Source organism: Apiotrichum porosum (genome assembly GCF_003942205.1).
Source record: "Apiotrichum porosum strain DSM 27194 chromosome Unknown scaffold_1, whole genome shotgun sequence".
Lineage (NCBI taxonomy): Eukaryota > Fungi > Basidiomycota > Tremellomycetes > Trichosporonales > Trichosporonaceae > Apiotrichum > Apiotrichum porosum.
Genome location: NW_021167108.1, coordinates 309014 through 335095, shown reverse-complemented (window position 1 = coordinate 335095; position 26082 = coordinate 309014). Strand labels below are relative to the sequence as shown.

Below are 26082 nucleotides of genomic sequence, written 5' to 3'. Positions count from 1 at the left end.
TCTTGCCTCGTTGATCATGACATCCACCCAAGCCACTCAGGACGGATCCGGCCAGCCAGGCCGCCGGCGATAAGCGGCAAATTGGCCAGTGGCAATTCAACAACCCGATCCCCCAAGACACACCTATGGATCAGACCAGTTTAGTAACATGTGCAGTACTCAAAGTGCATCGTCCCTGTTCGCCTGTGTCGATGATCTACTAATATTCCAAGTTGACAACTCTTCCTCATTCCATATGTGGCTGATCTCGTCCCAAGAGGGCCTCAGGCCCAAAAGCATCTGGATGTCAGTCACCACAAACCGCTCTGCGACGTCAACCACCACTCACTGCTCGCACCAAAGCCACTCGACATTCTTGCCCAGGGAGTATGACGCAAGACATGGTATCTCCTTTTCCCTTGTGACCTCATGCTCCTCTGCATCCCAGGACGAGTCGTCTCCCCAGAGCTCAATCTCCTGGGCGCCAGCCGCTCTGGCAACGCGAAGAAGCGCGTCAAAGGGCACAGGGTGCTGTACGTGGGCGATGCGCATCTTCTTCGTGCCAGCACCACCTCGGATACGAGCGGTATAGATGATGTAAGGTCGTTCCACGCCGGAAGGAGCACCCAAGCGAACCCCGACGGTAAGGCCATCGAGGTTCTTGCGCTTATGGGACGCGACATCGATGACCGCACCGCGCACAGGTGAGAACCTGAACGACCCGTTGGTGTACTCGAACGCGACCCGAGTCCGTGTCCGGTCCCCAGTGCGCGGCATTGCCTGGCAGTTGGCAGCGGTGGCAGTGACCTCGAGTTGCTTTGCTTGTGCAAGATCGATAGCCTCCCATTCTGGATCCCATGTGCTCTCTCCCTGTCCGACCGGCCAGGTGCGTTTGTCTGTTGGCGTAGCGACCCAACCGGGCCTGTCCTCTCCAACGGTGCAGCCTTGGTAAAAGTCCGGCCCAACATCCGAGTACAGCACCGAGAAGGCCGCATCGCCATAGTGCGTGGTCGGCGGAGCACCCCACGCCTTGGGAAAGGTGGGCAGGTCGTCTTTCGGAGCGAGGGTATAGTGGAGAAGACGGAGCATGTGCCGCGCCATCCCCATGCTGCGCTTCTCGGGTGGCGTGAAGACGTGAGCCACCACGTACGACGTGACTTGTTTCACTGTGTCACTGCCTGGCTGTACGACGAATGCGCGTCTCCGGAACGTCTGGCAGTGCGACAGAATGTCTACAGTGGTGGGGTCGGAGCGCGGGACGAGGGCCCAGGCAGTGTACGCCGTGTCCCACGGTCCTGTCGCTGCGATGCTGTCAAACGCCTTAATGTACTCGTCCGTCGAGACAACCCCGTTGGGCTGGCCCCAGTGCGGATACATGTTGTCCGAGGCCGCGCGGGCCTGAGCCGGCGTGACCGGCACGATGGTCAGGTCCGCTACGTTTGTCACCGCCATTGCTGAAGCGCTGGAGGGTGAGTGTATGTACTGGACAGGGCCACCGAACGTTGAGCGACGAGTGTGGAAGGCAGCAGATGTGTCCCGAAGCCAAATCAATAACAGGCAAACCGGAGACGTGCGCCAGATCGCTTGCGCGGGAATGTGTAATGCCGAACTCCTCTCATGGCCTCTCAAATCACGCTGGTGCCTGGCTGAGTGACTCTTCCACCCGAGATGGCATGGGTGGTGGGTTCAATATATATGGCTGGGATATCACAGCTACAGTTGGGTACTTTACGCTTAACTATATCACTAGATTCTTAGGACACTTAACACTTGGCCGTGAGGAGAAGGTATTCAGGAAACAACCTGGACGGACATTGTTCATCGTTGTGTGGCGTTTCAGTTAGGTTTGGCGGCAGAAACTGGCAATCCTTGCACTTTTCCCTTGCATGTCACAGCCTGCGTAATTTCTATGGCGGTTAGCTACGTATATTATGGAGCAAGGCACAAACTCTTGGCTCCGTGGATTGCAAGAGGTTTGTCGTATGTATCTTGGTCTGTATTCAAGAAAAATCGCAGCGGGAAATAGTATGGGAACAATGTGGCATTCCGTCGTGGCGTGGCGCAGCTTCTCTCATTCCCGACGCGTACATGTTTCTTTCTCAGGATCAAGATCTGAGCCACTTGGACAGTCCGACGTGTCTGTCGTCTCTTCATTGCATCTCTAATATTCAAACTTGTCTCCTTGTGGGTATTCTCTATGTTACATAACTCACCTTGGCTGCCTGCAACCAAAGTGCAGACTTCTGTCGCGCGCCTGTCTACTACTGCGCTGCGAACTCGTGAGCTATGAGCTCTTGAGCTTTGATGTATGTACAGTGGAAGATTGACAAGAAAGCACTGTGCGCCAGGGATATGTGCACCTGCGTTGAGCACTGGTCACTGCTGACTGATGTGACTGTCTACAGCCACTCGCTCATCAGACGTCTCGGGCACCGCCATTGACGCGCTGAACGACAAAGGGCGAGGAGACCATGGATGGAGCACATGGTGCGTCATTGTCACTTGCCGTCTGTCAACAAGCACAGACCCACCCTCCGCTCCGGCTCGTTGTGCACACACACTCAAACGCCGGGTGCGAACGCACACTCCCGTCTTTGGCCTCTTTTGCGCCCCCCAAGACTGGTTTCCCCCGCCGGAGGCCGGAGGGTGCACGGACCACACACACCGGTTATATATAATGGCTCGCTGGCGCACGGCCGTGCACAGACAGCGGTATGCAGTGTGAAGGGGGGGAGGGATCTGGCCGCGATCGTCTGTTGTGCGCTGCTCGTCGATGTGAATCCGTTTCTCCACGCCGCTGACGACGGCGTCAGAGTGGATAGCAGCGGCGCAGCGGGCGCGGGGGTGGGGACGGGCGGAGGAGAAAACACATCCACAACACCGTCATCATTCGCCACCACTTGACATTCCACATCAAAACAACAACCACAGCAACAACAACAAGAACAACAACAAGTCCCAACCCCATCACCCCATGCCCTCCTCGCCTGATCCCATCAGTCTCCCCTAACGACACTTTGTTCCGGTCATTTGGTTGTGCCCCTCGTGCGCCAACGGACCCCACAACACGTCTCGCCTTCCTCCATCATCCATTCATATCCCACACCTTCCCTCTCCTTCACTCTCTCTTTCACTCTCTCTTTCACCCTTCCTTCCTTTTATGCCGTCACGTCCCAAACGCTCTCTACACGACTCTCTTCTCGCAGCAACCCTCCCTGCCGACATGGCATCCGTCCCCCGCACCGTCCTCCACAACACCTTCCTTACTCTCCCCGCTTCAGCGTCCGATTTCGATCTCATGGAGGACCTTCCTCTGCCCCCCGAGATGGTGGACTGGGACAGCTACACCGTCTCCGACTACTCTGACAGCCCGCGGATCAAGGGGGTAGGGCCAAGTCACCCCTCAGTACGCTTCACGTTGTCCGACGCCGAGCTGCTCGGCTTTTCCGTTCCTTCCCCACCAGTGATCCCAGAGAGCGAGTCCCAGCAAGAGTTACGAGAGGTTATTGGCGGCATCTTCCGTCGTCTCGAGGACGGAGAACACACAGAGGTACGTAGTAGCTCAAAGTCTTCTTCCCATTGCAGCAGATGGTTCCCATCAACGGACGTGACTGGACCATGCTATGCGCTGGTATATCTGGGGCTGACCACGTTCCAGGATGAAACCGAGGAATCTGTCCCAGAGGCGGCCGGACCCTCGGCAAGCACCCGCGAGAGCAGCCACCCATCCACTCCGTCCGCGGGTTCGAGTCCATGCTCGTCCTTTACCGACGACGACGACGACACACCCGACTCCAGTATCGACGCCATTTCCACGCCTTATGAGATGGTCTTTATTCCGAAGGGCAGCATTGTCCTCGACAAAGACCTTCCCTCGCCCGACCACCTTCCCTCAGTCCTCCTTCCGTCGAGTCACCTTCCCCCCGGTGGTGACGACTTTCCCCGTGACACTCCCGGCATGCCCATTGTCATCAGCAGCAACGTTGTCGCCGACCAGCAGGTAGAGACAACCGTACGTTTGTGCCCGTGTGCTGAGCTCGTACAAGAAAAGTTGATCGCTAATCCTACCAGTGTGATGATACGCCGGCCGAGCCCTCGGTGGCGAAGCATCTGCTGGAGTGTGCCCCCGACAACCACGTCGCGAGCCCGTGTGAGTCGCCTCGGCCGGAGCAGGACGCGTTCTCTCTTAGCCCGACTTCCCACGCCCTCAACGCTCCACACAAGCGCCCTAGGACTCAGTCAGCGTCCCCACCTCCGTCTGCAATGGGAAAGAGGCCCCGCCATGTCTCTCTTCCGCCGACCGTTCCACACCTGGCGCCACCTCTCAATGGCTTCTCCAGTATCACCCCAGAGCCATCGCCCGTCCTTCCCATTGAGACACTTGCCCCCATTGAGCAGGCTACGTCACCACAGTCTGTGGCTCGGCCCGACGGTGGTGTGTGGCAGATCATCAGCAACACGTTCGTGAACTGCCTCCCCAAAGCCTCGTCCAGTGACCTTCCGCCCCCTAGTCCGGAGCTGCACGCTACCCCGGTGGACTGTGCAGACGACGATCAGCCAGCTACGCCCAAACCTGTCGTCAACATCTCCATCGTCGAACCTCACACTCCACCCAGCCCTCCGCCATCACCCGGCGTGGACAGTGGAGCTGATGGTCCTGGGCGCTGTCTCTCTGCCCTCACGGACCTCGACTGCGAACAAGTCTCTCGAGATGTCTCGCCAAATGTCTCTACGCCCATCGATGAGTGTGAAGGATCGTCCGTCGTCCAGACGATGACACCGTCCCCTACGCCCGGTCTCATGCCGGCCACGCTCACGAAGGAGCGGTCTGTGCGCTCAGCAGTGGAGGGCTTCCCCTTCCACACTCACTTTCCAACTCCAACCTCACCTACTGAGGTCAACGCGTTGGAGTTGTCCATCACCTCGTCGCCACTCACCTCGATCCGCAGCTCCTCCGAGCCGCCGGGCTCAACTCAAGTCACTGGCGAACCACTCAGCTCCCAGACGACGGTGCTCTCCCCCTCCGAGTCTGCGAGGATGGGTAGAGCGTCATCGGCACAGCCACGTTCCCCCGCGCAAGCTCTTTGTCAGCAGCCTCTCTTTGACCTTACCCCACACTGCACCGCCACCACCTCGGCGCCCCCCGACAACGCCTCTGGAGGACTTCACGCCACCTCCAATGTCAGACCTCCGCACCATCATCGGGTCACCGGATCCCACTGGCACTTCGGCCTCGCCTCCGGCAGACATTTCCCAGACCGTCGAGACCCCAGCGCAACATGTTTCTGCCTCTCAGCACGAACCTGCTGCTCCTCCCGTTTTAGCACCGGCTCGGTAAGGTCCTCCTTTTAGTCCTTTCACTCATTTGCTAACCAATTTCAGCCTCAAGGGTGGCGCGGGCTACAACAAGAAAGCCGAGCTCCGTGACCTCCAGTTGGCGGCCGAATCTCTCTTCAAGGGAAGCCGCCACGAGGGCAGGCGGTCGGCGACGCGCTCGAGCATGGCGACCTCGTCCCCACCTGCTGTCGATACTCCCACCACCGTAAGGATCTTGGATACAGACACTGCTAACCTGGGCCAGCAGGTGAAGAAGAGTCCGTCAGCCCCTACGTCCCAGTCCCCTGCCCGTTCCCGACCACCTACGCCGGTGCAGCCGGACAGCGTCCCCCATCTGACCCGTTCTGTCATGGCCGCCGTGGCGGCGTCCGAAGCCTCATCTCCAGGGAGTGGCGCCAAGGAGGAGGTTAGTTGAGCGCAGAAGACCGTAGCTAACAACCACAGCTCCCCGAGACTTCGCTTTGGTCTTCGTCCAGCCGTGTCCACGGCAAGAAGGTTAAGGAGGCCGCTGAGCCTGTCGTCCATTCAGCTAAACATGCCACGAAGCGGGGCCACGACTCGACTGTGAGATGGGGGACCACGGTGGTGGCTAACATATCTCAGCCTCCCAAGTCCAAGGCAAGGTCTGTGTCCAGTCGTACTGCCTCTTCCGTCGTTCGCCAGGTTCCCAATGTCCGCGAAGAGTCTCCCGACCCACTTGCGCTGGGCCCTACGTCATCTGAGCCTGGCCTCGAGAGCCCGCCGAGGAAGAGGGCCAGGACGCTCTATGAAAAGCCAAAGCGTCCCGACAGGTCCTATTGTGACGAAGAGGTGAGCTGACTCTTATTCTTTGCACCTAACGGCCCAGAACGACATTATCGACAGCTACTTCCCGCTCGAAGACTCTGAAGGACACCCCACCAAAGACGCGGCCACCAAGTGTTCCAACGCCCTCGTCAAAGCGGGCTACCAGCGCCGTTCAGAAGGAGCACTCCAGTGGAGGTGAGATTCTAGCAGTTCGAAATCATATTGACCTCTGCAGAGTCCGTACTATTGTGTGGCCTGAGAAGCGCAACGCGCAGTGAGCCGACCAGAAAAGACAACGAAAACAAAACGACAGTTTCATGTGGGACGATGGTTTACTGCATAACTCCTGCCTCTGTTTTATAGAATCCTACTGCACACTAGTGCCATGTACTGTACCGTGTGTACCTATGCCATTACATATCTGTAACGTACCGTTCGTGCTCGCCATCACTGGCCCCGCGTATGACAACCTCCACCTCAGCCATCATCGCTGCCACTTGATGACGGAAGCAAATCCACGTGGGCTTGCCACTTCTGGTTTCTTGAAAGCTACAACGGACCAACATCTTCTTGCATCCACCAACACCTTACCTTCCCAGCCACCAACCGCTAGTCGACGGGGTGCTAGGAATCCCACCGCCTGGGACCCCTTTCGACTCTATCTCTTCTTCTTGTCCCCTCTCACTCTCCTCCCTTCCCTCCCCCAGCTCCCAGAAACCGGAAACGCAACCACCTCGTCCTCCGGCCCATTCCTCGCGATCAACGGATCATCAGCACAACAATGTTGTCATTCAACCGCGAGGGCGTTCCTCAGCAGCAGAGCTACGGCTATCCAGGTCAACCAGTATACCCCCAGCTTCCCAACCCTCCCAACTCGGCTGGTTGGAACGCTGGTCAGCCGTCGCACGATCCCTTCCTCTCTCACCCGGTCCCGACCAACCCTTACGGCCAACTCGGCACGCCTCTGCCCAGCGCTGGTCTTGTCCCGGGCCAGCCTGGTGTACCTCCTGCCCAGGCTCCATTTGGTGCTGGCGTGCCCACCGCTGCTGCTCCCCAGGGTGCCTGGGCCGCGCGCGCCGGCGCGACAGGCTACAACCAGTACCCGACGTACACGAACACAGGCAGCACGCAGCTGCAGCCCCAGCAGCTCGAGAGCGTCACCAGGGACGAGGACCCAGTGTATGGCCCTCTTGGTCGTGCGCGTGGAAAGATTGAGCGCGGTATCGTTGGCGACAATGAGATCTCGCCCGACCTCGCCGATTTGTTTGCGCCATGTGAGTTTGCATTTGCCGTTACGGTTAACTGACGGCCAGCCGCCGAGCCACCATATGTCGCCCCGCCAACCCAGAGCGCCGCGTTCCGTGCCGCTCGTATCACTCGCACGACGCCGCTTCCGGATGCTCTGCACCAGGAGCTGAACTGTGAGCTACTCATCGCTGAGCAGTGTGCTAACAACTCGCAGACAAGCACTTGACCGCGCGGATGGGCCTGTTTGAGGAGATTGAGCGCGCATGGTTTACCGTCGACAACAAGCTCTTCCTTTGGGACTACACCGACGGACGTGACTTTAGCCGCTACGACCAGCAGGCCGACACGATCCAGAGCGTTGGTCTGGTTCGCGCGCGCAAGGACGTGTTTGTGGATGACATTTCGCACCTGCTCGTCATCTGCACGGCGTCCAAGGCGACCCTGCTGGGGCTGAGCCGTTCAGCCAAGGGCGAGTTGTCGCTGTACGCTACCAACTTGAGCGTCGACACGCCCACCAGCATGCTTGAAATCAAGGGCACCGACTCGGGCCGTGTCTTCCTCCTTGGCGCCAACAAGGACCTCTACGAGCTCGAGTACAGCACTGGCTCGGGATGGCTCGGTGGCGGATCCAAGGTGTGGATCTCGAACCGCAGCAGCGGATACCTCAGCACATGGGTCCCCAGCGTGTTCACCGGCAACACGCGCGAAGGTATCGAGTCGTTTGTTGTTGACCCCATCCAAGGCCGCTTGTTTGCCCTTCACACGCGCGGCGAGCTGGAGTGGTTTGATGTCTCTGGCACCAAGTTTGAGCTCCGCGTTCGCTACACCTCCCTCCGCAGTGACTTTGTCCGCCACAACTATGGCGGCCAAGCGCCATCGCATCCCGGCGCACGGGTTGTGTCGATTGCCATCGTCAGTGGCCAGGAGAGCAAGAAGACGTATGTCGTTGCCATTTCCGCTTCTGGTGCCCGCCTCTACCTCGGTGCCGCTGGTTTTTTCGGCCACTTGTCCAGCTTGGGCATTGTTGGACATCGCCCACCACCGCCCGAGACGACTGGTGCCGATGCTCAGAGCTTCTACTCGTCTGGCACGCTCATCAACGTCCACCACGAAAGCACCGCTACCCCGACTTCGCGCCTTACGTTTGTCGTCCCCGCCGTGGGCCGCCAGGCTGCCCTTCGCGAGAACCACGAAAACTTCTCAAACCCCATCCTGCAGGAGTGGGCCGTCACCGAGACGATCCCCAGCCAAGTCTGGACTATCGCCGAGGTGACCGCTACCGACCCTGCTCGTTCCGCACCGGCACTGCGTCGCGACGACGGTATCGCTCTCTCGGCTCTCCCTCGCCAGGCGACCGTGGGTGCGCGCCAGTTCCTCATCCTCGCCACCAGCGGCATCTTCTGGGCTGTCCAGCCCCGTCCCGTCGACATGCTCGAGGCCGACCTGGACATTGAGAAGGAGCTCGCTGTCAACGCTGCCCGTCTCGCCTTTGGCCGCGTCCAGCTCATGTCCATGGGCATCCTCATGGGTACTCGTCCGGACAACAAGCAGGCCGACCTCGCCAACGCGTCCGTTAACATTCTCCTCACATCCGAGCCCCCTTCCATCCGCACCTCGACTACAGGCTCTCGCACCATCGTCTACTCGCCCCGCCACGACGGCCTTGCGCTCATCCTTGCTCGCTTCCTCCGCCCCATCTGGAACCACAAGGTTACTGTCCCTGCCGGTCCCAAGAGGCTTGGCCTCGGCGTCAAGGACAAGACCCTCGTCGAGGTCCAGTCGCGCCTTGCCGAGCTCCGCCGCTACGTTGAGGAGCACCCCTTCCCGCGCCACCAGGCCGAGGGCGACGCCAAGGTCGCATGGGACCAGGAGGAGCTGTCGCTCCATGGTCTCCAGGTCCTGCTCAAGCAGGCCATCGAGGCGATTTCGTTTGTCCTTCTCCTCAACGACTACAAGCTCCCTGACGTCATTGCCAAGTGCGATCTCGCCACCCAGACCACGCTCGCGAGCCTCACGTTCCAGGGTCTCTTGACCAGCCAGGGAGGCCGCGATGTCGCTCGCAAGCTTGTCACTGCCCTCATCGAGCTTCAGATCGGCGCCGAGCTGAGCATCGACACGCTCTCCACGATCCTGCAGCAGCGCTGCGGCACCTTTGTGCAGCCGGGCGACGTTGTGCTGTACAAGGCCGAGGAGGCCCTCCGCCGCGCCGAGAGCACCCGTGACATTGCCGAACGCCAGGAGAGTCTGGCCGAGTCGCTGCGTCTCTTTGAGCGTGCGGCGGCCTCTGCTCCGGCCTCGGTGTTCCCCCGCCTCCAGGACGTGACTGGACGGTACCGTGCCCTCATCGATGTGCGCGGCACCATCGAGCTTCCCCTCCGCGTGGCTACGGAGATTGACGCCGACGACAAGGCTGGTGACTATGTCCGTGATGGTCGCCAGCCCGGTGACCCTCGCAAGGCATTCCTTGAGCAGCGCCAGGAGTGCTACCAGCTCGTGGTTGAGGCTCTTGCGTCGTACGATGACCAGCTCAACAAAGTCCTCGCCGCCAACAAGCCTACTGTCGACGCCATCCGCGTCCGCGACGAGGCGTACGCCCTCGCCATCGCGTCCGACGACGAGCTGTTCCACTTCTACCTCTACGACTGGACTGTCGCTCTCGGCCGCCCCGACCAGCTCCTCGAGTTTGACACCCCCTTCATTGAGCGCTACCTCCAGCTTACCTCGTCCAATGTTCCCGAGCGCCGCGACTTGCTGTGGAAGTACTACTCGAGGCGAGAGGAATACCTCCAGGCTGCCAAGGCCCTCGCCGACCTGGCCACTCGTCTCGGTGACATGGGCTTGAATGAGCGCGTCTACTACCTCGCCCAGGCTGTGACCAACGCCAAGTCGGCCGCATCGCTTGGTTCTGAGGATGTCGAGTTTACCACCGGTCTCCAAGAGCGCATCGACGTTGCGCAGGTCCAACTCGAGGTGGTCCGCGCCGTCGAGAGTCACACCGACATGTCGCCCGCCGAGAAGATTGCCCCGCTCGACGCCCTCAACGCCGAGCTCCTGGGCCTCGACGACTTGTACCAAAACTACGCGCGTCCCCTCCGTCTCTACGAGCCCATCCTGCTCATCCTCAAGACGGCCGACACGCGCGTCGAGGATGTCTGTGTTGCTGTGTGGCAGCAGCTCATCCGCGCCCGCGCCCAGGAGGTGCCCATTGACGCCGCTGTCGGCGAGCTCGTCACCGACCTCTGCCAAAAGTTCTACCCGTCCGAGGGTGCCCCCGCCGACCTCATTCTGCCGCTCGTCTACAACGAGGCCGCGCCTCTCCGCGACGAGACCGCCGCTGGCTGGGCGACCCGCGCTCTCCTCGCCGGCGGTGTCGGCCTGCGGGACCTCTGGGACGTCGTCGTTGCCCTCCATGACGAGGCGGCCGACGCCCGCGAGTACTACGCCGAGGAGGCCGCGGCTGTCCTCGCTCAGTGGCTCAAGACGCGCGACGGTCTCCCCCCTGCGGATGTTGAGCAGTTTGCGTCTGCGTACGTCCTGCGCACCAACGGCGCGACGCTCGACGCCCGTCGTGGCGAGACGCGCAAGACGATGCAGGAGGCCAAGGCTGTCGCTGGGCGGTTCTGAGCAAGCAGAAGTGAGGCGAGGCCCGCAAAAAATGGAGGAAGGAGGACACGTTCGAGTACAGACAGGAACGATAGAGACTGGTCATACGTTTATCAATGCATCCCCATAGTGATTTACAGGAGCTTGGGTTCTGCTTTCTTTCTCTCTTTCCTTCGTCTTTCCCTTACCTTACCAGCCACCGACGTTCCAGCCAGCCACGGCCATGATGCTAGACGTGATCAGGTTGACGGCCGAGTTTGAGAGCCAGTTCTTTCCAGGACCAATGGTAACGAGACCGGGCTCGAGGGGGTCCCTCTCCGAAAAGTCGGTGAGGACCTTGCTGTCCACGGTACTGTACAGCGTCTGCTGGAGTGCGCCGCCGATGATCGAGTCAAGGAGACTACCGCAGAACCCGGCCATCGTGCCCCAGCCAAGCAGCGCCCACGAGCCCCACTGCGGCGGGACGCGGCGGATCGCCATGTCCTCGATGCTCAGGTCGACGAGCATGACCGCACCCATGATGAGGCCGCCGAGCGCCGACGCCCCGAGACCGTACGCCGAGATGCCGCCGTTGGTGCCCGGCGGCACGGTCCGGCCGGTGAGGATGTGCGTGGGCTTGTCGGGCGAGAGAATGCCCAGCTCAGACGCAAGCGTGTCGCCCATGCAGGTCGCAAAGTGGCTAATACCGTCAGCGCAACCACAGTAAAGAGGACACGGAAGACGGACCCGAGGGTAGCAAAGATGATGCGACGGGGAAGATCCCACATGAGCAAGGGTCTCGGCGCGTCCTGGTGGGTCAGCTTGGCAAATGTGTGAAGTGGAACCCACCCAGCAAGTGAGGCGGTAGAGAAGGGCAAGGGTCAGACTGGGCAGCGAGTTGGAGAGAACTTGGACCCAGTCGCGGTTACCGCCAGGCTTTGCGGGGTCGGGTCCGTCCTCGAGCGTCGCTTTGATGTCTGCGTCGACCTGGAAGCTATGTTAGCGCTGTGCTTACATATAGAGTGGTAACAGCGCCGGGTGGGATGTATAATCCAACCCCTAACCCACCTTTGTAGCCCGTGATCCAAGCAAGTAGAACGCAATCAAGGTCGTACCAAACAGCTTGAGCGGGTTCGCGAGGTGTCCGTAACCCACGATCCAGGCAGCGATCGCGCCAGACTTGGACAGCGACCCGCTCCGCAGTCCATGCAGCGACAGACCCGTCGCGATGAGCGCTGCACCGGGGTAAATGTTGCGCAGGTAGGGGTTGGTCGGGCCGTCGCCGACGTCAACAAAGGCGACATCGATCTCGTCAATGTCCACCAGGCCGTCCGGGATGCCTTGGTATGCGCCTGAAGAGCCGAGTCCCGAGGCTGGAGGGTTGACCTTGGTCGGGGGAGTCTTGTCTGCAGCTGGTGCCGACATTGTGGGACAGTCGAGAAGGTGGGAAGCGACGGAGAGAAGTGCGTTGCCTAGGCCTATATGTCTTTGGCGAGAGATGGAGGTCGAAGGTGGTCGAAGCTCACGACGTCATTGTGCGGGGGCCCGAAGGAAGGAAAACAACGAGGCAACTGTCCGTCGCTGCAGCTCTGTGTGATCTGTGTACAGCAACAGAACCAAAGCTCCTCGTCGGTTACAGCAGTAGGTCGGTTGGGAACAAGCATTGCATATACGGTAACCATCCCTATTCTACGACGACCTCCACCTTGCCTCTTCCTGTCATCGCCTGGCCTGGTCGAGCGAGGCCTCAATCACCTTGTAGTGGTTGTCGCCATGGCCATACCTCCTGCCATGCCGCCTACGGTTCCAGCGCTTGACGCTCGCAATCGCCCTTGCAATGGGCTTCTCGGCATAACGCTCGAATCCGAAACACAGGCCAATGTTGACCACGGCCACAGCGAGCAGCTGGGCCTTGAAACCCATAGGCAAGGAGATGATGTCGAGAATGAGGGCGACGGTCGTGCTCGGGTTGAGCAGCACGTAGCTGGAGAATCCGGTCAGGCCCGCGAGGCACAGGAGGAGTGAAGGGTTGGTCCAGATGGGCTTGCGGTAGGGCGGTCCCACGGAGAAAACGCCAGCGACAAGAATGTACTGGAAGCACGAGATCAAGAACAGCGAAGTGTTCTCATAGTTGAACGTCTCGAGCTCGTCCTTGTTCTCCACTGGTTCAGTGTACCATGGCTGCAGGCGGACCCAGACAAAGACGAGACCCTGGATGGACGAGTTGATAATCGTTTGGCCAATGATGCTGGTCAGGACCTTTTTGGACACCAAGCTAGCCGTGGGGCGCTTGGGGTGAATCTTCGGGTACGGCAGGGTACGACCCATGGCGACGGCGATGGGAATGATGATGAACAGGTCAATGTAGAGGAACTGGAAGTCGCCGAGGGAAGAGGCGAACGAGTACAGCAGGGTGACGGTCGTAAACTGGATGAGCGAGTAGAGCGCCATGTACTTGAAGCAGCTGAAGCTCGTGACCAGCGCACAGCGACCCTCGCGGATGATCTCGACCATGCACGAAATGTCGGGCGTGCGCGACGTGAAGGGGGCAGCAACACTGGCCTCGGCCTCGCTGAGACTGACACCGACGTCCGCGGCCTTGAGCGCACCGCAGTCGTTGGCGCCGTCACCACAGAACGCGACAGTGTATCCAAGGGATTGGAGGCGCTCGACAAGCTCAGCCTTTTCGTCGGGACTCATACGCGCAAAGATGACACCCTTGACCAGCATGCGGTTCATGGCCTCGAGGGGAGCGTATTCCAGCATCCACTTGAAGACATCACCCGTGAGCGCGAGCTGGTAGTCGGTAATCTCGAGCTCGGCCGTGTCCAGGGCCATTGTCTCTTGTGAAATGGGCTTGAGGGTATACTCGTCGAGCTTGTGGCGTTCGTCATCGACCGAGCTCCAGTCCAACCTGGACTCTTCGCCGAAACCAGTACCGGGAATGAACGTCGGGATATAGACGGAGGCCGAGTGAGAGATGAGACCACACTCACGCGCCACCGAGATGGCGGTACGGACGTTATCACCCGTGACCATGCGGCAGGCAATATGGGCAGCACGGAGGGTGTGGATGTTGGGAGCGGTTCCAGGCTTGAGCTTGTTCTCAAACACAATAAAGCCAAGGAACTGGAGGTCGCTCTCAGCCACCTCGCGGCGCATGCGTTGGGCCTTGAGCCACGTGAGACCCTCGACGCTCTTTCCGGCAATAGCGATAACGCGGAAACCGTTACGAGTGTAGTAGCTGAGCATGTCGTCATAGTCGAGTGGGAACGACGCCGGGTCACAGATGTCGGGCATGATCTCGGGAGCACCCTTGCAGTAAATCTCCATGGACGACGACTTGAGGCGCTTGACAATGACCGTCATGCGGCGGAGGGCAGACACAAAGTCAAACGAGCGAATGACACCAAGCTCGAGGTTGCGGCCGGCAGCGTGAGCGTCCTCCATGCGCCACTGCTCTGAGCCGGGAGGGCGAACGACCATCTGGACAAGTGTCTGGGTACGCTCGGCGCCACCGCCACCCTTGACAGGACGCGACTGGCCCTCGTCGAGGATCCAGCCGGTGTAGTCGAACATTTTAATGTCGAGAGGGTCGCCCAACACCTCGCCATCAATCAGCTTGAGAGCGTGACATGTGGCAAGAGCGTAAAGCAGAGGAGTGCGTCCGTTGGGGCCACCCTGCGTGGGGACGTCCTCAACCTCGCCGTGGAGCTCGGAGAAGCGGCGGTCGAGACGGTCAACGGTACGGACACCGAGGACATCGAGACCTTCCTCAGTCAGAGTGCCAGTCTTGTCAAAGCAGACGACGTTGACCTTGCCTCCAATGTTGACGCGGTTGGGCGAAATGCAAAAGATGCCAGACTTGCGGAGACGCTCAATCGCGAAAGTGGTACCAATGGTGAGAGTCGCGGGGAGAGCAGGTGGCACGACGATGGTAATCAGGTCCAGAGCGCGGATAAGGATCGTGTGCCAGGCAATACCGATGCGAATAAACTGAACGGCGCTGACCGCAAAGCCGCAGCCAGCGATCATGGCCAGGACACCGATAAAGTTCATCGAGTCGCGGTAGAACTTGAAGCCAAGGGGCTTGGGGAAGAGCATGGAGCGAATGAGCGCGCCCTTGGTCGTGTTGAAGCCCGTACGGGCCACCATGGCGAGGGCGATGGGCTCGTCACTCTTGGGCGCCCACTGGGGCTTGGCGCCGGCGCGCACACGAATAATCTTGGTGCCACTAAAGAGGTAGTGCTTGGCGAGGTCGGGGTCAATCTCGGACGAGCCCGACTTGACTTCACGAGACAGGGAGCGCAGAGCGTCGTCCTTGACAGGAACCTTTGAGACAGGGACCGATTCACCGGTAAGCATCGACTCGTTGACGATGGCGTCACCCGAGAGCAAGAGCGCGTCGCAGGGGAAGACGGTGAGGGTGGGGTCCGAACAATCGAAAATGTCACCGGGGACCATGTCGGAGCAGTCGACCGTTTTCCATTCGCCATCAACGAGCGTGTTGACGGGGCAGTGGAAGCGAGACATTTCGCGCATGCGTTCAATGGTCCGCTTGGTCTCAATCAGAGTGGACAGAATCGACGCGGCGGAAATGAGGGCAATGGCAAAGGCGTAGTAGTAGTAATCGTCAACCGACCAGAGAGCAATGGACGCAATCTGGAAGACATAGAAGGGATGAAGCACCTCGTCCATGAGCAGGCCGCCGAGCGACTTGCCAGCAATGTCGATAATGTTCTCGCCCATAAGAAGCCTGCGCTGGTCGCGAGTAGCCGTGCTCAGGCCTTGGGCGACAGTGCGGCAAGCAACCCACTTGGGGTCGCGCCAGTCACGGATCATGGCCCAGCGGCTGTTGGCAGGGTCGAGCGCAAAGCGAGTGTAGCGATAGTCCATGACCTTGAGGAAGCCCTTCTTCTCCTCCCATGTTGTTTTCCCTTGCTCCACGTCGCCACCATTGGCGCGAGTAGGTGTGGACGAGGACGCGCCGTCAATACCGGCACGAGCCGAGCCCGCCGCCGAGTCGGGACGCGAAGGGACATGGGACGGGGGATGAGCCTGGGGAAAGACGGTCGAAAGCGGGTATGGGTAAGGAACAATTTGGAGGGGGATGATGTGAATGTCTCCATAGGGAGTTTCGACCATGAGCCATCCTCCCTCTTTGGCGTCCTCAAAGGCAGTCTCGCGGCCACAGAAACGGATCCACATGGTTGGGATCCAGCGGCCTAGCAGTCCCAACAAGCCAAACGTGAGGATACAGCCGATCCACCAGATGATGTTGCGGAAAGTGTCGGTACGGTACCCTGTGAAGCGAATGGAGAGGTCCTCGTCAGGCAGCAGGATTGTCTGGCGACTGGGGAAGGTAACGACGTCGTCGTCTTCAAACTCCTTGGGCTCCTGGTTGACGTGAACGGTCGAGTCCCCAAAGATACCGTCGCCCGGCACAGGGACGAGCGGGAGGTGAGGTGAGCCTGGACGAGACTGAGGCGGAAGGGAAGTGTCGTCGGCAAGGGACGACGAATAGCTCTCGCCGTCCTCATCCTCATCTTCGTGCTGGTATCCCCACGAGTCGACCGAGGATGCCGGCTCGCTCCTTACGTCCTCGTCGGAACGGTACGTGTCGATCGAGCCGCGACGAGAGGACGTATCGCCAGACCGACGACGACGATGATGGTCCATGAGCCCCCCAGATTCTTCGTCTCCTGCCTCGCCTCGCCCGGGCATACCGATAAAGCTTGCCAGGCGGCCGAGGACGCTTCCAGGACGAACTGGCGAAGCGGCCGCATCGTGGTCCTCATCCTCACGCGCACCGTAGTCGTCTCTACTGTCTCGGTAGCTCGTCCTCCGGTTGTGCTGCTGATGGCGGTAGTCCATGCTTGAGTCGCGACGGCCACGACGATTCGGCATGCCAGAGATAGACCCTCTGTAGCGGGACCTGTACGGAGCCGAACCCTCGCCTTCATCTTCCGAGTCGGCAATGAAGACTCCAGACTGAGCCGGAGAAGCCGGGGTGGCCATGTTGTTGAGGTTGTCGTGGCTCTGGCGCCTCCACATGCCCGAGTTGGACCGGAACGAGGCCATCGAACCGCGTCGAGAGCCGGGGCCGTACCACTTGGTGCGCGTCACAGAGGAAGGAATGATACCTGTACGATACTTTAGTTTTTGGCCTCTCGACACACTCAGCTTTCCTCTTTTACTCACCACCGTCCATTTGGATGAGCGAGCCCGAAATCGAGTCGCCCTCTCCGGGAGGGTTCTCCTTGTCACGCTGCTCAATGGCAATGGAGATTGCCTGGTCCGTCGCGCCGTCCGTCCAGTCTTCGCCCCCACGGAGCCGGGAAGCAGCACCAGCTGCAGGCACGGGGACCGTCGCGCGCGAGGGCGGGCTGGTGGGCCCCGGGTCGTCTAGGTCGGGCATGGTATGTTGTCTATTCGGGAGAGGGAGAAGGGGGATCGCGGTCTGCCTGTTGTCCGCCAGCTTGCAGCCTTGTGGAGTGGGTCAAGAGGTGAGTGGATCAAATCGCAACGCGGATATGAGATTGCTTGACTGAAACCGCGGGGTGGGGTGGAGAATGCGGGACTGATAAGCGATGACGCGGGTGTGGCACGTGGTTTGGCTCCACACGTCATTTACTGGAGGAGCTAACATGAGCTGACGTAATGGCATGGTTTCGCTCTCGTTCAACAACAACAAAAACAAGACTCCTCTCGCCCATTGTCTTCTCTCTCCCCCAACTCAACAACCATGCCAACCCTCGCAGACGCTTTGTCCAGTTTGGCCAAGTCCAACCGAGAGTAAGAATAAGCGGAACTGCCTTCTTGTGCCCTCCTGAACGCTGACCCTTGCTAGGATCGCCACTGGCTTTGACAACCTCGCCGCCGAGCCGGCGTGGTTTACCATCTACCGCCAGCAGGCCGCTGTACAAGCTCAGGCCAACCACTCCCAGGTGTTGATGGCGATCCGCAACACAGATATCAACATGGCGGCCCTGTGAGTTCTCACCGGCTGGAGGGTTCTAATCTGTGCAGCGCCTCGTGGCAGGAGTCGCGCGCCTTCCACGGCCGGGCGCGCGACATGACTTCGCGTCTCGTGGGTCTGATGCGCAAGCCCCCCATCGAGGTCCTTCCACCTCTCGCTCCTGGTGATCCCCTCTCCCCGGTTCCGCCCATGCTCCCTCCCCTGCCCAGCTTCCCGGCCTCCATGCAGGCGCTGCAGGGTCTTACCGGTGTGTATTCCTGCCGGTATGTTCTTTGGCTGACCGCAGGGCCTGTCCTCACCGACCTGCTCGACTCGTACGACCAGCCGTCCCATGGCTCTGTGGCCGAGAAGCGTGCTAGGTTCTGCCGCTTTATTGGGTGCTATGAGTGTTGATCACTCCTGGAGCTCGGTTCACCGGTAGCCTTTGCAAGCCCGTTTCGCCCCTGTCCTCGCCTCCCTGCACACCATCCTCTCCATTCACCCGCGGCCGCATCGAACCGCAACAGACTCTGTTCCTCTCCACTGTGACACCTGGCCTACTATCCCCCGGCTTTCTTCGTCTCCATGTTTCAGCAGTGAGTTCCCACCTTCGTAGGCGCCATCCAAGCTCACAACGATCAGCAGGCAGCCACTCAGGCAGCAACTGAAAAAAGTGCCACTCCCGTTTTCTGCTTTCCTTGTGTATACTTAACTTAGTCATGTATCCCCGCCCATTGCTTCTCAGCATGAACAATGTTTCCACCCTGTCACATCCATGCCACGACAAAAAACTAGCAGGAGTAAGAGAGAGACAAAAGTATATAGTGTCACACGGAACCGCTCTATATTATACCTGGTGGCTGCCACTCGGAACGATTAAGAGGAGACACAGCCTAAGCACACCAGGTATTTTCACGCAGTAAGGAAGGCAAAGGGGAAAAAAAAAAAAGGAAACTTGCGCGGGGGGGGGCAGAAGGCCAGTGTCGTAAAGGTCGTGAGGGTTATCCCAAAGTCAAAAAGTGTCCACATGGGGGGTATCATCACAGCACTGGAGAATGTCAGCGTGGGTGCAACAAGGACAATAGGCGATTAGTACCCACCATAGGTCGCCGGAACAACACCTTCACGCCCTGTCGCCGGGTCACGGGCGTACCACCACTCCTCGCTCTGCTCGTCGTCGAGGACGACGATACGCTGGCCAGCACGCATCGCGAGCTCGCCCGTCTGCAGCTCGGGTCCGTAAAAGTCGTAGCGCATGACCGTCTCGCGGCCCTCGTCTGAATTGTCGTCGTACAGCGCCGGGTTGGCGTGGTCCTCGGGCTCGTGGTAGATGCTGTCGCCGGACTCGGGGCGCGAACCCTGGATGGCAGCGAGGCCACCAGCACCCGCGGCGGCACCGGGGAGGAGCGAGCGCTCGAGGGCAGTCTGGACCGAGTCGTGGATGAGCTGGTGTGTCGACGAGACGTCACCCTCGCTGTGGGCCTTCTCCGAGTAGTGGTCGGGAGGCGTCTGCTGCTTGCGGTCGCGCCTGCGGATGCAGTAGGCGGCAAGGAGGATGATGAGGACCAGCAACAGGATGAGACCCGTGGCGATGGCCATGGCGACGAGAACCACCAGGCCGCGAGCAAGGTACTTGACGAGGGAGAAGCTGAACTTTTGCTCGGACCAGAAGAGCGACGAAGCGGCAGCCAGGGTACCAGTCGAGGTCGAGCCAACCAGGTATGGGTACCACGACTGGCCGTCAAACAGGGCGGACGAGACGTTGCCCGACTGCGCCAGGAAAACGTTGCCCGATGCCATGAGCATGCGGTCAGACTCAATGGAGCCCTGGGCAGTGTGCGTGTCCTTGACGGGGACAAAGGCGAGGTTCTGGATCACGGTGCCAGACTCGAGGGCGGATGAGTTTTGCTCCGACCAGGACGAGCCGTCCCAACGCTGGAGGTAAGGTGTCGAGTCGCCAGACGCGTAGCCAGTGGCGAAAATGTTGGTGAGGTTCCTGTCGTCCACGGCAATGGAGGTCACAGGTCCCGGGAGGGTACCGAGGGCCTGCCAGGTGCTGTTTGCAAACGAGTAGCTAGCCGCAAAGACGTTGGTACCGTCCAGGACAAACGAGCCACCAGCAACCAGGGTACCGTACTGGGCATCACCAAAGTCGATGGAGCGCACCTCGCCTGACGAGATGCTGTTGCCAGGCCGCTGCCATTGGCGCGAGGAGACGTCCCAGAAACAGACGGCGGGGCAGGGCAAGGAGCCGGCCGACTCAAAGTTGCCAGCGGCGACGATGGTCTTGGTGTCGAGACGGTTCTTGATCGCGTTGACGTTGACCTCGCCGCTGTTCGAGACCACGAGCGAGGACATGCCGCTGGCCGACCATGAGTTGTTGGCAAGGTCGTACAGGATGATACCCGAGCCAACACCGCTGACGGTGACGTTGGTACCGCCAACAAAGAGCTCGTTGTCGACTACGGCCAGAGCGCGGACGACACCAGAAACAGGCTTGCCAGGGCCAGTCATGCCGCTGGGGCTATCAAAGGCAAGGCCAGCAATGTTCGAACCGCTGGTAAAGTTGCCACCGAGAATGGTGACAGTGGGGCTGCCCGACGCCGACGTGTTTGTCCAGTACGCGCCAGCGAGGGTGGCCGGGGCGGCAGCAGGTTCTTCGGGGATGGCAATGGCGTCGGCACGCTCCACGAGGTGGGCGTCGATAACGCTGCGGCGAACGTGCGACAGGAGACGGGCAGTAAGGGAGCGACGGCGGCTCGAGGTGGATGTCGAAGCCGAGCCGTTGTTCGAGAAGGAAACGCCAGGCATGCTGCTGATTGCAGCCTTGCCGTCCGAGTTTGTGGTGAGCGATGCAACACCGTTGACCGCGTTCTGGGACGAGCCGGTGAACGAGCCAGCGATGAACGTCGTGTTACCGCCAGCAGTACCAGCCGAGCCCGTGCCGTAGATGATGCCTCCTGTGTTCCAGGCGGAGGTAGACGTATTGTACACAGCGTAGCCGCCAGTTGAGGTAGTCGAACCGTTGGCGTCGATGACGTTGGTAAAGTTGCCCACAACCGCAAAGCCACTGGTGAGAGGTACGATAGTCTCGACGGGGCCATCAACACCGCCGCCCACGGCAGCCCAAGCCTTGACATTGGGATCGTAGCGAGCGAGGTACTGGAGAGTGGTGCCACTCTGCTGAATGCCAGTAAAGGCACCGCCACAGTAGACGTAGTTGCCGACGGTAGCCAGGGTGTTGACGTCGCCGTTCAGACCCTGGCCTGCGACAGCAGAAGCGCCAGCGCTCGACACGGCAACGATGTTGGCGTAGGTAGAAGTCGAAAACTTGCCGCCGACAAAGATGGTGTCGTTGGCGGACGTGACGGCGTTGACGCTAAAGTCTTTAGTTGACGACGCATTGTAAGCAGAGTCGAGGGCGAAACCAAGCTGAGTGAGGGTCGACTCGGTCGAGTTGGCGAGGACAGAGGTGGCGTTGACATTGGAGGAACGAGTCCACTGGTAAACACCGAACGCGACACGGATCGGCGTGGCGGAAGGCAAGGCCGAAGTGGTCGATGTGGACGATGTGGACGTAGTAGAGATGCCCGAGGTCGACACAGGTGACGACGTCGAGACGATCGCAGTACCGCTAGTCGCCGTACCGGCAGTCTGTCCAGTCGCCGATCCGGTGTTTGCAGCTGTGCCACTTCCAGTACCTTGGGTGCCGGCCAATGCTGTGCCCCCGGTCCCGGCTGCCGATCCGGTGGACGCAGCGCCCGAAGCCGCCGACGACCCGCTGAGCGAACCCGTGCTGACAACAGTGGGCGGAGTGACAGTCGAGGTAGTACCTGCCGGGCCGCTGAAGGTCATCTGGACACCGCTAGCGACAATAATGTACGAGTCGCCAGTGATGGCGTTGGGGTTGGTGAGGGACACGGTGATGGTAGGCCCAAAGGTGGCAGTGGAGGCATCCACAAGGCCAGAATAGATGAGAACGTTTGTGTCGTCTTGCACGTTCTCATCCACCGAGATCGAGTACGGGGTACCGCCCTCCTGAGGGAAGATGAAGACGGTCACACTGGTGCGCTGGTTGCAGTCACCAATGCTGGCACAGCCGGGAATCTGGAGGTAGACCTGGTAGTAGCCCGAAATGCCGACGTAGGGGTAGAGGGTGAGCTGCGTGTCGGAGGTCGAGACGGCGTCGACGTTGACTTGGGCCATCATGTAGTTGATCTGGATACCGGGGTCGGCGCTCGAGTCGGCGATGGCGGCCTCCCAGTTGCCAACAGCCAAAACGGTCGAGGCCTGGGGGGTCACTGCCAGGACCGAGCCGAGTGATGTGGTCGCGTTGCTACTGCACACGTCCGTTCCGGTCTGGAACGAAGCGTACACGCCCTCGGAGAGAAGCTGCACATACTCGAGCGCGGCGCTGTCTCCCTGCCACTCGTTAATGTCAATCTGCACACCAGTAATGGTGAGCGAGCCGTCGGCAAAGATGAAATCCTGCGCTGCGACAGTCGAGAGCACAGAAAGGGGGCAGTTGTCCGAGCACGTCGCGTTCTGACCAGTCGAGGGGTCCGTGTAGGTGAGTGTGCGGAGGGTCCCATCGGGCAGGGTGGTGAGCTGAAACCCGGTGGTTGCACGGCCATCGACTTGACCATTGGCAATGCGCACGCCCGTTGCTGAGAGGTAGGACTGGGCGATGAGGTTGATCTCGGACGTGGTGTCGTCGTCGGCAAACCAGGTGCCTGCGCCGCTGCAGAGCAGGACGTCGGCGCTGTCGTAGCTGGCCTGACTTGTTGTTGGGCTGGCCGAGATGGCCACTCCACCTTGGGTGAAAGTGTATGGCGCAAAGTAGCCCGAGTTGCCGGTTGTGACAGTGTCGGTTGGGGCAAGCGAGACGGATGCGAGGTTGCGGAACGCGGCTACCGTCGACACTGTGCCGCTGTCCGCAAACTGAGTGGTAAACTGGCCTGCAAAGTACAAGCTGTTGCCGTCTGCGCTGGCCGAGATGGACTCGACCGCGGCGTTGAGGCCGCCAAACGGCACGGCGGTCCAAGCGTATGTCTCAGTTGACCATACTGCAACGTTTGCTCCACTTCCTGCTGGTGCGGAGAAAACTCCTCCCGCCCAGACCTCGCTATGCGAATCGTCGCAATACAGCGACTCGACGGGGCCTGACAAGCCTGACATGGCGACAAACTTGCCTTGTGAAATATCGTATGCAATGACGTTGGAAGACGAGGTGGATCCCACGGACGTGAACGAGCCGCCAATGTACAGCGTGCCATTGTTCGCAGAGGAGTCGGACGACGAGGCTGCAGAAGACGCCCAGCAGATGGCGTTTATCGAGCCGCCCGTGTTTGTTGCACCGAGAGGGGTGAACGATCCGTCGGCGTTGCGCATAACCAGTGTCCCGCCATCCGCAGAATATGACGATGTTGACGAGGACGAGCTTGACGAGGAAGCTGCAAAGGGCGACTGTGCTGAGAACCAGTCGAGGCCTGCAAAGGCGCCACCCAGACCCACGCTACCCATGCGACCAAAGTCGATGGCCGGGAGGTCTGCGGGTGCGGGTGTTGATGCCGCGATGGCGGCGGGGATGAGAGACGCAGCGGCGGCGAATGCGCCTAAGCGGCGTCTTGGTGGGTTGCGACGCATGGCTGGGGTGGTGGAGAGGATGAGGTCCCTTGTCGAAGAGGAGGTGGAGGAAAGAAGGAGGAAGAGGGGAGGAGGGAGGGAGGGAAAGAAGGCGCCCCGGTGGGCGGTGTTGTTGGGGTGTGTGTTGTGTGGTAAACGAATGTGGGGGTGGGGGATAGAAAACACCGGCGAGGTGTCGCGACTAGGAGGATGGAGGATGAGGATGAGGAGGAGGTTGGAGCATGGAGGATAAGAGGAGGAGGGTGGCTGGTTGAGAGAGAGACGACGGAGTTGAGCAAGCCCGACTGCAGAGCAGAGGAGGAGGTGGTGCTGAAACGGGGACGAGGAATTGATGCGAAAGAGGCAAGGCGGGAAGGAAGGGTCTCTCGAGGCCTCGAGGGTCAGTGCCCGTGTGTTGTGGCGTCACGCGTACTGCAGTCCCTTGTGCAAGGCCGCGTCTTGTTTCGGACACGCAAAATGTACCAGTCGGAGAGGACGTGCACAGGTGGCGAGACGGTGCAGTGGTGCAGTGGTGGTGGTGGCAATGTGTGTTTGTATGTTGAGCACAGAGAGAGAGGGGGGAATGGAATGCTGCCTGGGGTGTGTGGCAATGAAATCCATACGAGAGGAACGAGGGGCTGCAAGGCAACTGCCGCGGGCGGGCAGGGGACGGGGGTGGATATGGCCCCCAGGGAGATGTTGTTGACTGTTTTTTGCCCTTTCCTCCACTACTACTGCGCTAATGCTGGACGCAGAACCGCGTCAAAAACGACCTCCTGGATCCTGGAGAAACTAACGTGCAAAGATGCTGCTGCCGACGACGACGACGACGACACACACGAGAGACACGACATGCACAACATGTTTTATCCATGTGGCCATGTGGGCGACACAATGGGATGCCGGGATGCACCGCACACATCCCACCGACGACGCTCTGGCCGCTCGGGAACCCATGCCGTTGTTTTGTGTGCCTACGTGCCTGTCGCGCGTGGGATGGGATGCCAATCACTTGTTACGTAACCCCAACCATCACAGTAGTTATTAGAAATGGCAGTTGTATTAACATTACAAGTCAAGTCAAATGAGTCAACACCCACCCCATATATCGCCGCCCGGTTGCCGGTGTTATGGCGTTGTGGCACACTACGTTTAACCCGGCCTTCGCCGGACGCTCCGTTCGTTCGCCACCGGCATGTCCGGTTATCACCCCAGGCGGACCAACGAGGCCGCCGGTGCATTTCGACCGTCGACACCTTGTTCTCAACGTCTCTCACTCACACACACATAAAAACTACAATGTCCACAAGCGCGTCCAGCAGCAAACCCGCCGCTGCCAGTGGTACCAGCTCTACCCAGGCCCCCGAGCCTAGCAAGACCGCGTACCGCAACCCCGTGGTCGAGGACGACGATGACGATGATGACCTGGACGACCTCGATGGTATGTCTGCAGCCTCTCCTTTTTTCGTTTGGTGCTGGCCTAACGCTCACGCTGCAGACGTTCTGAATTCGTTCAACGCGCCCAAATCAACGCTTGGCAAGCGTTCCGAGCCCGACCGCACTGCCGCTGCTTTGGCTGGTGCCGGTTCGTCGTCGTCGCGCTCGCCGGCTCCGGCAGCCGGGGGCGCTGAGGCCGGCGGCGACATTGACGACGACGAGTTCCAGGCGTCCCTCATGGACGGCATGGAGTCGTTGCTGCGCTCCCTCGCTGTCGACCACCCCCCTGGACCCATGCCCGGTGCTACGTCTGGTTCGCCCGACAAGTCTGGTGCTGCGGCCGCCGGCGACATGAGCTCGGAGGAGGAGGAGAAGGCGTTCCAGCGCGCAGTGGAGATGATGCTCTCGGGCGAGGGAATGGAGGCGCTGGGTCTGGACGGCAAGAAGGGCGCGTCGCCCGGTCCCTCGACTCGTGCTGGTGGCGCCGCACCGGCAGCCGGTGGCCCTGCTGGCAAGGCCAGCTTTGACGACACCATCCGCCGGACCATGGAGTCGCTCAATGCCGGCGGCGCGGGCGCGAGCAACGACGGCATGCCCGAGGACCTCGCTGCGCTCCTGGCGCAGCTCTCCAAGGACCCCTCGGCACTCGACGGTCTTGGCGAGGACGACGACGAGCTTGGCGGCCTCTTGGACAGCATGATGGGCCAGCTCATGAGCAAGGAGGTGCTCGAGGAGCCCATGACCGAGCTGGCTGCAAAGGTGAGTTGAGTGGTGCGCATCGTAGCTGACTGTTCAGTATCCCGGCTACCTCGAGTCTCCACCTGCTGGCGTCAAGGAGCCCGAGCTTGTCAAGTACAGGCAGCAGCACAAGCTTGTGCTCCAGATCCTCGAGGTGTTCAAGCGCCCGCAGTACGCGGACGACACGGACGGCAAGGAGGTTGCCCGTCTTGTGGGCGAGATGCAGGACCTCGGTGGCCCCCCCAACGAGATTATGGGTGATCTTCCAGAGGGATTCGTGAGTAGCTGACCGCAGTGACGCCCAAGAGCTAACGTTCAGGACCTCGGTGCGCTTGGCGGCGGCGACGAGCAGTGTGTCATCATGTAGGAGAGAGGCATGGCAGTGTAGAAGC

At 60.2% G+C, this 26082-nt stretch overlaps 8 protein-coding genes across 8 annotated transcripts; 4 read left to right on the top strand and 4 right to left on the bottom strand.

The window, feature by feature from the left end:
- Positions 1 to 324: 324 nt before the first annotated feature.
- On the bottom strand, positions 325 to 1431 carry EHS24_000117 (uncharacterized protein; the record flags this gene model as incomplete). The annotated part of the gene is made up of 1 exon (XM_028615956.1): positions 325 to 1431. One exon carries the CDS (start codon positions 1429 to 1431, stop codon positions 325 to 327), a length of 1107 nt encoding a protein of 368 aa, XP_028479813.1.
- Positions 1432 to 3202: 1771 nt separating this feature from the next.
- EHS24_000116 (uncharacterized protein) lies at positions 3203 to 6380 on the top strand (the record flags this gene model as incomplete). The annotated part of the gene is made up of 8 exons (XM_028615955.1): positions 3203 to 3529; positions 3638 to 3991; positions 4051 to 5065; positions 5166 to 5313; positions 5362 to 5722; positions 5761 to 6126; positions 6164 to 6297; positions 6338 to 6380. 8 exons carry the CDS (start codon positions 3203 to 3205, stop codon positions 6378 to 6380), a joined length of 2748 nt encoding a protein of 915 aa, XP_028479812.1.
- A 503-nt stretch (positions 6381 to 6883) lies between these two features.
- On the top strand, positions 6884 to 10974 carry EHS24_000115 (uncharacterized protein; the record flags this gene model as incomplete). The annotated part of the gene is made up of 3 exons (XM_028615954.1): positions 6884 to 7376; positions 7416 to 7523; positions 7565 to 10974. The coding sequence occupies 3 exons, from the start codon at positions 6884 to 6886 to the stop codon at positions 10972 to 10974; spliced, it is 4011 nt and encodes a 1336-aa protein (XP_028479811.1).
- Positions 10975 to 11142: 168 nt separating this feature from the next.
- On the bottom strand, positions 11143 to 12357 carry EHS24_000114 (uncharacterized protein; the record flags this gene model as incomplete). Its single annotated transcript, XM_028615953.1, has 4 exons — positions 11143 to 11632; positions 11680 to 11741; positions 11782 to 11919; positions 12001 to 12357. The coding sequence occupies 4 exons, from the start codon at positions 12355 to 12357 to the stop codon at positions 11143 to 11145; spliced, it is 1047 nt and encodes a 348-aa protein (XP_028479810.1).
- A 294-nt stretch (positions 12358 to 12651) lies between these two features.
- EHS24_000113 (uncharacterized protein) lies at positions 12652 to 17350 on the bottom strand (the record flags this gene model as incomplete). The annotated part of the gene is made up of 2 exons (XM_028615952.1): positions 12652 to 17075; positions 17134 to 17350. The coding sequence occupies 2 exons, from the start codon at positions 17348 to 17350 to the stop codon at positions 12652 to 12654; spliced, it is 4641 nt and encodes a 1546-aa protein (XP_028479809.1).
- Positions 17351 to 17677: 327 nt separating this feature from the next.
- On the top strand, positions 17678 to 18304 carry EHS24_000112 (uncharacterized protein; the record flags this gene model as incomplete). The annotated part of the gene is made up of 3 exons (XM_028615951.1): positions 17678 to 17727; positions 17783 to 17923; positions 17962 to 18304. The coding sequence occupies 3 exons, from the start codon at positions 17678 to 17680 to the stop codon at positions 18302 to 18304; spliced, it is 534 nt and encodes a 177-aa protein (XP_028479808.1).
- Positions 18305 to 18930: 626 nt separating this feature from the next.
- Positions 18931 to 23536, bottom strand: EHS24_000111 (uncharacterized protein; the record flags this gene model as incomplete). The annotated part of the gene is made up of 2 exons (XM_028615950.1): positions 18931 to 18938; positions 18991 to 23536. 2 exons carry the CDS (start codon positions 23534 to 23536, stop codon positions 18931 to 18933), a joined length of 4554 nt encoding a protein of 1517 aa, XP_028479807.1.
- Positions 23537 to 24814: 1278 nt separating this feature from the next.
- PEX19 (Peroxisome chaperone and import receptor) lies at positions 24815 to 26057 on the top strand (the record flags this gene model as incomplete). Its single annotated transcript, XM_028615949.1, has 4 exons — positions 24815 to 24956; positions 25014 to 25711; positions 25749 to 25967; positions 26010 to 26057. 4 exons carry the CDS (start codon positions 24815 to 24817, stop codon positions 26055 to 26057), a joined length of 1107 nt encoding a protein of 368 aa, XP_028479806.1.
- Positions 26058 to 26082: the final 25 nt, after the last annotated feature.